Below are 14795 nucleotides of genomic sequence, written 5' to 3' on the forward strand. Positions count from 1 at the left end.
TGTACACAGATGGGCAAGGCAGTTATTGGGCACTAAATGAAGACAGTCTCACCTTTGTGTAAGTCAGAGCAATGCACAAAACACGGGTTCTCTGCCACCATCCCAGGCACATTTGTTTACTTATTTAGGCCTCATTATTTAGGTCAACCTTGCTTCCGACTCATAATCCTTCTGCCCCTGCCTATCTTGGACATTTTATAGCGTGGAAGAGGTCGTACGTAATTAAAGGACCAAACATCGCCCCCGAAGCTTCTCCCCTTTCAGCTCTAGCTGTGACCCTGTGTTCTGCTCGCTTGCTGGGCCCTTGAGAGACATTTCCAGTCACGGACCATGGAAGCAGATGGTAATGATCTCAAACTTTCACCTACAAAGCAATTCTCCTTGCTATGAAAACAGCTTTTGGAGTCGCTCGACAGCTGCCTCCATAACACACGGAAAATGTGCAGAGTGGATCCTCAACTAGGACCTGCCCCTCCCCTCAAAGTCTCTGTTGGTGCAGTGGCAAGGAAATCACCGAACACGCATCACTGAGCCAAGAGGCTCACGGACCAAGACAGCTACACCCCAAGGTTCTGAGATCCTCCAGCAGCCTCTAGGAACTCAAAGTGCCTTATAAACTCCATGCTTTACTGGCTTCTTGTGGACACAGAAACATCAGTGGATCTTTGACCCTGTGTTGACGGTGTTTCCTCGAGAGCATTTTTTCCTGTGCCTGCTTCTGCTTTTCAGGGTTCTGGATTTCTCAAGACAGCCACCAAGCTTGGCTTCCTCTCTGTCCCACAGAGCAGAACTTAAGTGGATTCCTATAGGAGTTTCTTAAAAATAAAATTTGTCATGGAAAAACTGTTGCTAAGGTCTCCAGTCTCTCTGTTAAATGCATGAGAGAGAGAGAGAGAGAGAGAGAGAGACCCACCAATTGTATAATTTTATTTTTCTATTAATATCATAAGCCTGCAATGAGTGACTTCTTTAACTGGGTTGCAGATGCTCACTTTAGCAGATTTCTTTTGATCTGGAACATGACAAATAAGTCAAAGAGGGATACAAATCATCTATTTTGTCTTTGTTCGTCTTACAGACAATTTCCTTCAAAGGCTATTATTAAACGGCGTCCCAAACCTAACATCATCTCCCTTAGGGGACAGGAAGTCACGGCTGACCCTCTTATGACTCCAGCCACATACAGCATGATTTCCACGTGAGGCCACGCTGCAGAAGCCTGATTAGTGTAGGGGAAGAAACTTTTTCTTGGGGGGATAAGGTCGGAAGAATTTTCCCAAGCCAGAAGGAAACTAGGCTCAGGAAAAACCTGCGTCAAAATCAGCACTCACAGTGTTAGCTTTCTGAGACCAAAAGCAGGAGAAACTCTTGCATCACCCCCTAGAGCCTGGGGATATTCTGCACCATCAGTTTTTAGATTTCCTTACTATGTCTACATACATGGGTTTTCTGTATTCACACACAATCCTAGTATTTGGCCGTCTATCTTCATTATATTCCCGATTCCTTTAAAATATTTATTTGTACTTATGTGTATGGGTATGTATGTATCTGTTTGTAGCATGTGTGTGTGTGAGTCCGGGCGCCTGCAGAAGTTAGAAGAGGATCTCAGAACCCATGAAGCTGGGGTTACAGGCAATGATCCCCCTGTGAGCCACCAGACATGGATGCTGGGTCCCAAACTCCAGTCCTCTTCCCTAGCGGCAAGCTCTAGCCATCATGCTAGTCCCACTACTCCAGCGACGGTGACTGAACCCTGGGGCCTGTGCAGGCATGTGTGACAATCTCACTCCCTAACTCTCAACTCGTCAGCAGTGCTAAGAGGATTCGATCTTTTCTTCCATTTCTCTCTGTACAGGTTTCATGAGTGCCGCAGTAACACATTTCGGGAAACATTGTTTTGCTGACCCATCTATTCCCAACAGACCCACGGAGGGCTCTTACCAGTTCCCTGCTGGGGCGACTTCTCCTTCCTGGGCTCGGGAGGCGGGATGACCGCTATGAGTCTCTCAGACTCCCCAGGGCTGGCATCCAGGCCTGCGGGTGGGTACTGCAGGGTGAGGCTCTGCAGGAGCGGCTTCCTGGGCAGGGGTGGCTTCATATTGGACTGCTCAGGAGACCTGGACTTCCCTTTCCCTTGCCCATTGGGGGACCTGGAACTTCGCAGTGTCGGGGCAGGCCCAGCATGGCTCTGTTCATCCTTGGGGTGCAGAGTCAAGCCTCCTCTCTCCAACCTGACCTCGGCGCTGTACCTCTTGACGGCTTTGGCCTCCTGGGCAGAGCCTTCTCTGTACTTGAGTGAGAGCGAGGTGGACCGTAGCTTGACTGGGAAGGGGCTCTGGTCCTCCCCTGGGACTGGCTCCTTCACAGAGGAAGCACACGTATCAGCATCTTGGAGGCTACTGCCTGGTCCTGCCTGGCCAGCCCCCATGTCCCTTGAGTCCTGAGGGTCACCACCCACTGCCTTCCTGTCCTGGGGCTCTGCCAGCACCTGGAGGTCATCAAGAGCCGCCTCGCTCTTCCAGGCAAGGCCACTCCGTAGTAAGGGTGCACGGCCCCCTGCAGGCGCATGCCCGGAATGTTCCATAAGGCGAGAGCTATTGCCGCGGGCACGTGCTCTGCTCGAGGTCACAGAGAACCTCTTAACGCTGCGTTGTGGTTCAGTACTCCGCTCACTCTTCCTCCCCAGGGCTGCCTTCTCTGGACCCCCTGATGCTGCAGCCTGTGCAGGCCTGGGGCGGGCTGGGAGCACAACTGCTCTGTCCTGGACTCTGGGACTGGACTCTTTTAGATGAGACTCTGCAGGGGACCTGCTGGGAGCCAGGACCTTGTGCTTCAGGCAGCTCTTGGGTACGGGAGGGCTCGGGGAAGGGACTGTGCATGACTCTGTCCATGCTTCCTCAGGCCTGGGTACCACCAGGGTCAGCTCCTCCTCCTTCTGAACACTTTGCTCCTGTCCCTCTGTATCTGAAGGTGTCTCCAAGTTGGTGTCAGTGACAACCTCAGGAGGTGGTGCCTCTCCCTTTGGAAGCATTGTGTCCCTATTGGGAGGTTCCATGATCCCTTTGGGAGGTGTCATGTCTTCGTTGGAAGGTGACATATCTCTCTCTGGAGGTGCCATTATTCTCTTGGGAGGTGCCACATCTCCCTTGGAAGGTGACATATCTCTCTCTGGAGGTGCCATGATCCTCTTGGGAGGTGCCACATCTCCCTTGGAAGGTGACATGTCTCTCTCTGGAGGTGACATGTCTCTCTCAGGAGGTGCCACATCTCCCTTGGAAGGTGACATGTCTCTCTCTGGGGGTGACATGTCTTTCTCAGGAGGTGCTATGATCCTCTTGGGAGGTACTACATCTCCCTTGGAAGGTGACATGTCTCTCTCTGGGAGTGCTATGTCTCTCTCTGGAGGTGTCATGATCCTCTTGGGAGGTGTCATGTCACTCCTGGAAGGTGACAAGTCTCTCTTGGGAGGTGCCATGACTTGTGTTGTGTCTCCCTCAGGGGGTGTTATGTCCTCTTTGGAAGGTACAGTCTCCCCTTCAGGAAGTGCTGTGTCTCCTTCAGGAAGTGCTGTGTCCTCAGGTGCCACTGAGTCCTTGGGAGGTGCCATGCCTCCGTCAGGGACGTCAGTAGACAGTGGAGTTTCCACATCTCCAGAATCACAAAAAACCTCCTCAGACATGCTTTCCACTAGGGGACACAGGCCTCCAGAGGACAGTTCTTCCTTCTGGATTTCACTGTGGGGAATATGGTACGGAGAACCTTCTGGCAGAGATGGGGTCTCTGGGCACGGAACTGAGACTGCCATGGGCTCAGTGAGCTCTGGCGTAGCCCGATGGCTTGAGGGCTCATCTCCAGGAGAGCTTCCCTCCTCCATGCTGCCACTGACGGCTGCACTATGCTGTAGGCGAGCACGCCTAGCACAGGCCCCTCCAGGCAGCAGCAAGGTTGCAGGTCCCCCAAGCTCAGGCCTTCTGCCCAGCATCAAATCCCAGTGCCCAGAGCTGGGGTCCACTTCTGTGTTGACCCGGAGCAGTGGTTTCTTTTCATGTTCTTCCTCCTCCAGGGTCCATGACAGGTCACTCAGAGATTCAGACTGTGCCCTCTAAGAGAAACAGAGGTGAGAGACATCAACATTGCAGCAAATATTAGAGCCCATCGCTTCTTGGCTTCCTCTAGGACTAATCGTGGTTTAGGAAACACAGTAGCTCTCAAAGACTGATGCGGAGATTGATGTCCGCGCAGATATCTTCAGCTGCCCTTATGAGTTCACATGGGACCTCGGTTCATAAACTCAACAAATCCACGGCAGCCAGGCCCTCAATATAAATGCACCTCATGCAGCCAGATATGTTATCACACACCTTTAATCCTAGCCCTAGGGAGGCAGACAGGCGGATCTCGATGAATTTGAGGTCAACTAGCCTGGACTATATATGGAGTTCTAGGCCAGTTAGATCTATACAGTGAGATCTCCCCCACCAAAAATAGCACAGCTCTTGTGTCCAAGCCACAAAACAAATGGTGCCTGCCTGCCTAGAACCAAACAGAGGGGCTGGGACCAAGATAGACAACTGCCTGTTTTGTGTTCTTCATTAATTTCATTAACTCTAGACTGATCTGAGTGAGGAACGGATTGCCTTTGTCTTTTTTTTTTTTTTTTTTTTTTTTTTTTTTTTTTTTTTCTCCGAGACAGGGTTTCTCTGTAGTTTTTGGTTCCTGTCCTGGACCTACCTCTTGTAGACCAAGCTGGCCTCAAACTCACAGAGATCCGCCTGCCTCTGCCTCCCGAGTGCTGGGATTAAAGGCATGCACCACCACCGCCCGGCTGCCTTTGTCTTTTTGTACTTGGAGATCCATGGGTCCAAAGGCATGGGAACTTTGGTCAAGATGGAACTAACTGGCTGTTAATAAGAATCCCAAGGGACCAGGCAGTCTCTGGTCTCAGGCTACGACAACAAGTTGCCACACAGCATTGCTCTCCAGGGTTGTGCCTTCATTGGAAAGTCAGATGTTTTTCTTAAAAAGTTATTTGTATCAGGTCAAACATGATGACTGTGAACCACAGAATAAAATCCAAACAGTCTTACACTCAGGTCAAGCCAGAGCACTGTGCCAGATGCTCTGGACCTCCAGAACATTCTGCTAGCACTAGCTGACTCCCTTTTACATCCTGCAGATAATTTGCCTAAGCTAATGATGCCTTCTTCTCTGGCTCGCTAATGCACCTGGTAGCCTACACTGCCTTGTGGCATCGTTTTTTTCTTCTGAAAGGCCTCTGGAGTTTAGATGCTGGCCTGGCTTCCTCTTTCTTATCAGGCACTCAATTCCTCCCCTCAGGAAGAAAATGAAAATCAAGGCAGACACAGGTCTTGGAAAAGCAAGATGTGAAAATGATTCCAAGGGTAAGAATTATTGTAATTCTGCGGTCGATTATTGTAAAATGTTCGTGACATCAAAACTGGGGAATCATCCAGGCTGTTGCATTAGACGGCACTCCGCCTTGTTTTCTAAGGTAGGAAATGTAACCTTGAGTGCTTTAGAGTTGGTTCCTGTTGCTGATATTTTATTTTTATCTTTGTGATTCTGGGGATCAAATCCAGGGCCTTGTGCAGCAAAGGAAGTGGTCTAACCCCAAGCTACATCCCTGACTGTTATTTTAACATTTCCAGCTGGCATCTGCTTGCTAAAGTTCACCAAGAGCCTGGGATGTCTGTGGCCATACCTAAGCTAATTTTTGCCAAAATACACAATTCTCTTCTTTTGGATTTCAAAAGAAGATTCTTTTGAAATACAAGATTCGTGCCAAAAGCTTCAGGTTCTTGACTTGCTTATGTCACTGGTCTTTTGCCAGTATAGGAAATTATTGATATCGAGGGCTCACTAGGACATGGGCCATGATTGGAAGCCATCTATCACAGAACCCAGACCAACTCAGCAGACAGCTGGGATCCAATCTGGCTAGTGCGCCTTCCATCCGAGCTACTGGCAGCTACAGGAGGTGACCATGGGGGGATGTGGTCATATGAAGACTGGCATTGGGGGTGGACTGTCCAGAGGTGGGAGTCAGATCCTGAGGAGAGCCCAAATAGAGGAAAAGCAGCTTCTGCATAGCCTAGAACCTCTGGCTATCTGCATCAAGGAGGAATTCAGCCTCCCCATCACTGCCAGGGTACACTGTGCCTACTCCATCCAGGCAACCTCCTTGGCATTTCCTCCTCTGGGGTTTCACAGCAGTTTGGCACTCTGAAAACATTCCGAGGAAAAAGAAATGTTCAGCCTACACCAAGATGAAGAGTCAACGGAGGCTAGCAGTATACCTGTATCGTGGGGCCAGGAGGCAAGCTCCACGGTGCAGTTTCTGTAATCCCTGGGCAGACGCCCCTGCCAACCCATGAGCAGCACAGGGGGCTGAGAGGAGGCATTGGTCTTTGTGTGAACTCTGGGTCATGCATTTGGCAGCTCTTCCAGCCACCGGGCAGGAACTAGTCATCCAGTCTCAGTGTTCCTATTGTAATGGAGGTGACAACATTTCCTATCCCTGGCACTGCCTGGCTAGGCCTGAGGACTGAGCAGTATAAGGTGTAAGCCTTCAAAGGCATTCTGCTCCAGTTACATTTAGAACCATACCCAGAGCCTGGTTCTGTTAGCATGGGCGGCAGGGTGGAACACGAAAGCAATAGCCAGCAGCTGTTCCTCCCAGTGTCTGCTGAGGTAGAAGCTGAGGGGCTCGGCCAAATATGTTTCAGCCTTGTAATAAACATCAGTCTTAATGGCCAAGGTTTCACTGTGCTAAACAGAGGTATTTTTCCTTTTAATAACAACAACACTTTTTATTCTTTTTTTCCTTGTTTTGTCTTTTTCATTTGTATGTGTATTTGCATGTGTGGGGGCTGTCCATGTATATATGCATGTTTGTGCATATATGAGTATATTGTATGGATGCATATGTATATAGGTGCCTGTGATTGTTATGTCTGGAATCATCCTCAATCCATCTTCTACCTTGTTTATTGAGGCAGGGTCTCTCAGTCAAATCCAGAGCTCACTGACATGGTGAGTTTCATAAGCCAACTCACTCTGGGCTAGAATTACCAGGGCACTGCCCTGTACACACAGCATCATTTACTTGGGTTTTGGGGATCTGAACTCTGATCCTTATACTTGCATGACAACTACTGAGCCATCTCTCTAGCCCCTTCCCTCCCTTTGGCTCTACAGTTTATAAGATTCAGATCCTTAATGCCATGGAGTGGAGAATGTATGCCCTGGTGACACAGCTGAGAATACCCTAGCAGGAAGAGCAGCATGGATTAGGAGGGGTTGCCGTGAGGGCTCTGAGGATGCCTGTGGGTTGGGGCTTGGGAGAGAGAGACAAAGCTGTCCCACATGGAGAGGGGAAGTAGGCTTCCCTGTGGAGTGGAGCCCAAAGAATCACCAGGTCTCTATAGAAGTGCCCTGTGGCTAATTCGGTGGCTGAAGGGGCATTAGGTGGCCTCTTCCCATCACTGGAGTAAGAGAGCATCTGAGATCCTGATCTGGGCATGAGGAAGGCCTCTGTAGGAAGCAGAACCTCAGAACCCAGAGCAAAGTGGTTGTGGATACCGGTGGGCAGACACCGCCCGCACAGCTTCTGAAGTGACAGACAGGCAGTGGTGACCACTAGGCTAGTGTAGATCTCTCTGAGAACGTGAGAGAATCGAGCAGGGAAGGGGAAAAGGGAAGGGAGAAATAAGGAGTTAGTTAATGATCAACTGTGTTCACATGTTTTTCCCTGGCTGACTGACATCAGGTTTTTGTTGTAGTTATTGTACAAAACAGTATTCCAGGATGAAGGCAAGTTTAAAACTAAAGAGAGCTGCAGCAATGTTGTGGGGTGGAGAGGGTCGCAAGAAGGGGTGCTACTTAGTACCATTCTACATGAGTTCCAGCAGGTCTGGAGTTCCTAGTTCATCATGTTCCCATAGCATGTGGGTCTAGCTACTCATCGGACACAAAGAATGGATCCAAATGCCCTGGTTTCCAGGTGGCACATTAATCTGAAGGTAACTCCCCTGCATCTTCTTCTAGTATTGATTCCTGAGAAGTTCACCCTGCCAGTCTGTGTTTTCAGAGCACCTCCCACATTCTAAACAGAAAACTCACTCCCTTCAGGAAGTCCCTGAAACCCAAGTGGGCCCTGCTGTTTGTCTCCAGCTGGTACGTCTAGCTTGTCATGAAGTCTTCAACACCTACACTTGTGAGTCCGTCTCCTGGGCCATGCTTGCCCCACCCTTTGCCCTCCGGCCCTTACCTTGTCTAAGTCCTGTCTGGATAAGAGAAATCCAGGAATGGGGAGTGTCAGGCTTGGCCCAGGACACTGTGAATTCTTGGTGTTTGCAGAATGAATAAATGCATGCAGGTATTGATATCTAAATAGGTTGTTTATGTAAGAGAGAGATGCCTGATTCAAGGTGCAAAAGATGAGCAAGACTAGCGTCTCCCATGAGGTTTTATCCACCATGGAGGTGTTCAGATGGGCTGTGTGGCTAGGCAGTGGGTGGGACTGTCCTGTCTGCCCATCCCATCCCACCCCTACACGGAGGAGGAAGGGCAATTACCGAAGACAGGCGCCTCATTTTACTTGATCGCTGGTTGCGGGGCTTAACCAGGAGCTTGTGTTTAGCTGCAGAGTTGTCCAGGCAGGACGAGGACTCAGGAGGGTGGCTGAAGTCAGCCACAGGTGCCAGGCTGCCATCCAAGGTCCGAGAGGAGACGGTGGCATCGCTCATGTGGTCAGGAGACTGTGGCCGCGATGAGGACACTAAGATCTTCACGGTACAAGGAACAAACACACCAACATTAATTTAGTGACAAAGGGTGGAGACCGCTGTCCTACCAGCTTCTGTGCTATCTTTGGACTGTACCTGGGAAAGAATATTTTCGTTGGCTCTTGACAGAGGATGTTTTAAAATGTCCCTTTAGAGCAAATGGCTGGGAGTTCAAAGGCTGGGGGCCAACCCCAAGGCCTTGTGAACAGGGTTCTTTAACAGGGAGACTTTCCATAGCAACTTTCACCAGCAAAATAGACTAGCCCAGTGTTCCCAGGGGTGGAGGGACCTGCCATTTTCATCGAGCCCAGCAGTGAGGTCTCAGGGGTGCAGGTCACAGGAAGTGCTGAGCCCCCTGCGCAGCCTTTCTTCTGGTGCTTTCTTTGTTCATTCTAAAGGGTCTCTGCAACCTCTAGGGGAGCCTGGCTTCCAGCTACCTGTAGCTAAGCTACAGATGTGTTACTAGTTTATACCTCAGCGGGGAGGAACTGACAGTCAGCCATGAGCAAATGAGTTGCCAAGGGGGGAAGGGGCCTCTGGTAGCCACATGGAAGAATGAAACACTCCAAGATACCTGCCCCACTGAATAGAGGGAGCCCCACTCCACTGAATGCAGCAAGCCCCCTCTTGGAGTGCTGACTATCCTGCAAAGGTGTGTTTCATGACAAAGCAGACACTCTAACACATGCAGGCCAGACGAGGAGCAAGGCACACAGTGAGAATCTCTGTGTTGGGCTTTAAGAACAACCCTGCCACCTTTAAGAAGAAAGCAAACACAGATAAATGAAAACAAAACAAAACCTGCCCGTTCCTATTGGAGCACTGGACTGAATATTAGAGTTAAGTTTACATTTTTGGTGTGTTTGTTGAGATAAGGTCTCTCAATATAGCGCTGACTGTATTGGAACTCAATATATAGGTCAGGATGGCCTTGAATTTACTAAGTTCTGCATGCTTCTGCCTCTCAAGCGCTGGGATTAAAGTCATACATCACCATTCCCAAATTTTGGTTTCCTACGATGATAGTAGACTGGATATACTATCTAATAACTGATGGACACCTCAGAAATCTTTTTAAAATATAAAGTAATAACCAGAGGAATAAAAGAGTAGGTAAGCACTGGCCCAGCACAAGTGGCCGCCATCTGGCTAATTAAAATCTGTGCACTGCAGCGGTGGTCAGGTTTGGAGTTGAGCTGCTTCTTCAATGAGTGAAGCTGGACCTCTGGCCTGATCCAGCCAACTGCAGACACAACCAGCTGCTGTGGGAGTCAGAGGCTCCAGGGGTACAGCAAGGAGGGCAAAGTCAAAGTTGAGTCAGTACCAGGTCACCCCCAACAGGAATCTCCTCACCACAGAGCCCGGCACACATAACCTTATCTAAACTGGAAGAGGGACAATGGGATCACACATGGAAAGTGTTTTAATGCGTTCTCGGGTGCAGCTTTAACTCACTGAATAAGGCAACAGGACAGACCGCTTCTCATCATCTAGCCCTGTCTGAAGTTGGAGAGCAGGTGTGGGTAGCCTACTGTTCCTAGACCCAACTCTTACTGTGAGCAGGGATATGTTCACCCTGAAACCAAGTTCTGGGAGTGATTCTTCTGGGCAGTTCCATGGCAGTTCCCAACCCTAGAGATGACTTAAAACCGGCTACATCACAGTTCTGGCTTTTCCTCAGTAATATTCTGGGAGCTCACAACTACAAAAAATAATTAGCATTTGTGGGGGAAACGGGGAGGAGGAATATCTGTGTCCCAGAGTCAAGTGGTTACTGAATACAATTCCAAGCACCCTGGAGGTGAAACTCTATAGTTTCACTGTAAGCCATGCCCTGGCCAGGGTTGAATGTGATCCAAGCATGCCCAAGGCAGGTGTGCTGCGCAGCTATCAAACACGAACTCTGCTCTTTATTTGTTTCTCATGGGTCAATATAATTTGGATCATTCCAATTCTTTCTCCTCTCAGCAAGAAGGCTTATTAATATTGGGAAAATGGCCATCTGTTTTTATCATTTATATATGAATACTTTATACGGATATTAACGTTCTTATCACAAACAAAAAACTCATGGCAGCATGAGTGTGCTGGGGTGTTTATTCATGAGAGGGAAGGCAGTATTTAGGATTACTTCTCCAGTGACTGCAGTCAGATCCTGCTGGTCAAACTTCACGGGTTGCCTTGTTTCCCAGAGGGCCCCATGGGATTTGCCCAAACCAACAGGTTCCTTCACTTATGACTGGGGCATAGAGCTGAGTGCTACTGAGTGTTTACTGTTCACTTCGTCCTCCAGCCAATGTCAAGATAGCAGGGAGACAGAGAAGCAGCGAGTTCCCTTTGCAGAAGTATTCTGGATCTGGGCATCTGCTCAGACAAGACAAGGCACAGAGCAGATGGCATCAGAGTGACCACACAACCACACAAAATGATAGTGCGCAGCCTCTCTCGTTCGTGGAGAGATTGCAGGAGGCACGGAGGGCCTTCAGAGTTCTAGCAATGCTTAGTGGCAGACGTGGATGGAAACGTTCGAGGGCACACACCGCACTTGCCTTTATAGTTGTGCCTGGACCCGCATCATGCAGCAGGGACATCTCTGGGGGGCTCCGGGGCAGTCCGTCATCCTCGGAACTTATACCAGTTTCCTCGGCCCTCTTGATAGGAATGCCTCCTGGAGGCGGTGGCCCCATTTTCACGTTACATTGTATCTTTAACTAGATTGAAGGAACAGCAGCCATCCTTAGTATTTTCACCAATAACAAGCCTTCCTGCCTTCCTGCTCTGATTCATTCATTCAGGAAACACTTTCAGCACCCTTGCATGCTGCAGAGGGCTGACCTGAATGAGTGCCTGCTCACATTTCCCTCACTGCTGTCCTTATTCCTTAGGCAGTCACATCCCAGCAGGGCATCCCTCGTAATGGGGCTCACTTGCCTGTCCGAGGAGAACTGTGAAGACCCAGCAACTCCACTTTAAAATGTATCAAACTGTTAAGTTGAAATCCCTTAGAAACTTCTGAATCGACACTGGACAGACACCCAAGCAAATACTTACCTGCAAAGCCTTGATCCGGTCACACACATTTTCTTGGGAAAACACCCGCACAGGCCTAGCAGGGTCCTGTCCCGATTCAGGAAAGAAGATACTGTCGTGCGAGAGGGCACGGTTGCCCAGAGTGCCCCTGGACTCCCTAGGATGAAAAGAGTCACTGTGAGCTTTTGCCCACCTCCATCAGTCCCTGATCTTAGGAAATGAGATCGAGAAAGAGGCTACATGAATGACATATTCTCCTAGCTCTCTGTCATGCACAGTCACTGTCAAACACTCGACAGAGCATTCTACAGAAGGGCATCCCCCGAAGATAGCTGAAGGCTGTGGGAGATTTTTGTTTTTAATTAGTGGAAAAAACAAAGTTTGATGAAGTGTGAGGTCCAAGACTGCAAAACTTAGAGAGAGAAAGCTGATGCTGGCTGGGTTCTGAGGGACTCTGTCCCAGATGTCCTGGGGGGGGGAGGTTATGAACTGTGGGCTAAGCTAATGTGCAGCCCCACCATGCGCTGGAGGCTGTTGGCACAGCAGCATCTTCCCAAGATGGTTCGGATCACACACCTCTGGCCCATTTGAAGCAAGAAGGGCAAGTCTGCAGAGACAGCCCTGTTTGCTGCCCTGGCACGGTTTGTGTACCCTGCCACTGCACTTGTGACCCGAAGCATGGAAGCCTAGCTCCAACCCCAAGAACCTGATTTGGAACTGAAATCACAGGACACTCATAAAATGCTCTCAGGATGTGGGCATTAGCTGTCAGACTTTCCTAGCCTCCCGAATAATAGGTGGAAGGAGATGACTGAGACCGTCGGTGAAGGAAGGAAAGCCGCCTCTGGATGCACGGGAGCCCCACCCTGCCCTCCTTGGGCATCCTGTCCTCTATGGGACACTGGGGACTCTGAGGTGTGGCCCATTCCCCTGCAGCATATCCAGCTGCATTAGTAGTACTGTGTGTGAGCATGCACACGCATACACACACACACACACACACACACACACGGATGCACGCACGGGCGCATGCATGAGGAAAGCGCTCTTCCATTGAGCACCCCGGCTCAAAGGTGTTTCCTTTCTAGGCTGCAATAGCAAACTTGCAAGTGGAAATCCAGAGTTCCCAGACGGTGTATCTTCACAGGCACTCAGAAGGTCTCAGCTCAGAGAGCACAAACTAACAGCAAGTCCCAGTGCTAAGGCCAGACACACACCTAGACTTACTCCCTACAGTCAACAGCCTGTTTCTAGGCCACCCCCTAGAACCATAACTCCCAGCCAAACACCTCTGGTCCAGATATATCTAGGAATAGAGACAGCAGGACGAGGCCACTGACACAGGGGAAAAAACCTCAAGAGGCCACAGGCACATGGTCATTCATTATTGCAACATCTACACAATGTATAGACAACACGTATGTCCTTCAGTAGGTGCCAAAACAAATGAGCTACAGTCTGTCTGATGGAGGGCTGGGTGACTGAGAGCGTGAGAACTCTGAACTGGCATGGGCTTACCAAAGGACACCAAATGAAAACAGAACACGCTGTGGGATGATGTTCTTGTACACTGTAAAGATTTGTCACACATATTGGTTTAATAAAATGCTGATTGACCAGTAGCCAGGCAGGAAGTATAGGCTGGGCAACCAGACTAAGAGAATTCTGGGAAGAGAAAAGGCAAAGAGCCAGACACCAGCCAGATGAGAATGCCTTAGTGAGAAAAGGTGCCAAGTCACGTGGCCAAACATAGACAAGAATTATGGGTTAATTTAAGTTGTAAGAGCTAGTTAATAATAAGCTAATAAACCAAACAGTTTATAATTAATAAAAGCCTCTGTGTGTTTCTTTGGGACTGAACGGGTGTGGAACCAGGAGGGACAGAAACTTCCATCCACTAGAACACATGAGACAGAAGTGTGTTTGTGGTACATCAGCTGTGTTTGAGGGGAGGGTGGGTATATATTCAAATATGTGTTGAACATGTTCACGTGCCTACTAATGATTTTTAAAATAAAAAAATGGTACATGGAAGATACACAAGAGTGGTTTCTTTAAGTGGGAAGAAAAGAACTAGATAGGGAAACAGGGCCAAAGGTAACAACATTTTCAGTTTTGTCTTTGGAACTATTTAATGTGTTACACAATAAGATACAAAATCAATCAAAAATGGAAGTCTCTAAGACTAGGAAAACAAAACAAAAACAAAAGAAGCCTAATTTTATGGCAGACATGATGGCACATGCTTGTAGTTCCAGCCCTGGGGAGGCAGAGGCAGGAGGATCCTGGTAGAGAAGGGGGAAAAGAAGTTACTTTGCCATAGGAGGAAAACAGCAATTTTGCTGAAGTCCATGTTTTTCAGTATAACAGAAGACAGAATACAAAGAAAAAAAAGTAAGAAATTTCATCTTTCCTGGAATTGTGTCAGTGAGTGAATTGCTCAAAATTCTCTTAAAAATAAACCCATTTCCTACTTCAACCCATGAGAGGTCTAGAAGCGATGGTAGCCAACTAGCAATCATGAACACTGAATCATGACCACAATGTGCTCTCTGAGACAACTTCACCTTAAAAGGAAGGAAACAAGGCTTGTGAAAAAGACCCAAGCCAGGAAATATACAGCATCAGCCTGGAATCGCTCAAGGGACCTCTCAAAGATGGCTAGGTTCAGGACCAAAAGAGCCAGAGAGCTAATGGGAAGTGACCCTTGATAGCCCAGTGCGGCACAATGAGTAAAGATTGCTATGGATCAAAGCAAATCAAGTATATTCAAAGTCAGTGTGTTTGGAGTTGATAAGTGGCTCAGTTGGTAGAGTGCTTGCCTAGAAAACACAAGGCCTTGGGTTCAGCCTACAGTACCACATAAAAATGGTTGTGGTGGCATACACCTATAATCCCAGGGCGCTGAAAATGGAGGGAAGAAAAATAAGTTCAGGTTGTCCTTGTTTACATGAT

At 48.8% G+C, this 14795-nt stretch overlaps 1 protein-coding gene across 4 annotated transcripts in view; it reads right to left on the reverse strand.

Moving 5' to 3' along the window:
* Positions 1-14795, reverse strand: part of Cracdl (CRACD like) — a 126374-nt gene that overhangs the window by 16844 nt on the left and 94735 nt on the right. For all 4 annotated transcript variants that reach the window (XM_057751422.1, XM_057751419.1, XM_057751420.1 and 1 more), the window contains exons 4-7: positions 11862-11997; positions 11360-11521; positions 8601-8810; positions 1945-4105 (exon numbers count right to left, since the gene is read on the reverse strand). In XM_057751422.1, coding sequence (XP_057607405.1) covers positions 1945-4105; positions 8601-8810; positions 11360-11521; positions 11862-11997 — 2669 coding nt within the window. The remainder of the gene's footprint in view (positions 1-1944; positions 4106-8600; positions 8811-11359; positions 11522-11861; positions 11998-14795) is intronic.

This window comes from Chionomys nivalis, chromosome 19 (assembly GCF_950005125.1).
Source record: "Chionomys nivalis chromosome 19, mChiNiv1.1, whole genome shotgun sequence".
In the NCBI taxonomy this organism is placed as follows: Eukaryota; Metazoa; Chordata; class Mammalia; order Rodentia; family Cricetidae; genus Chionomys; species Chionomys nivalis.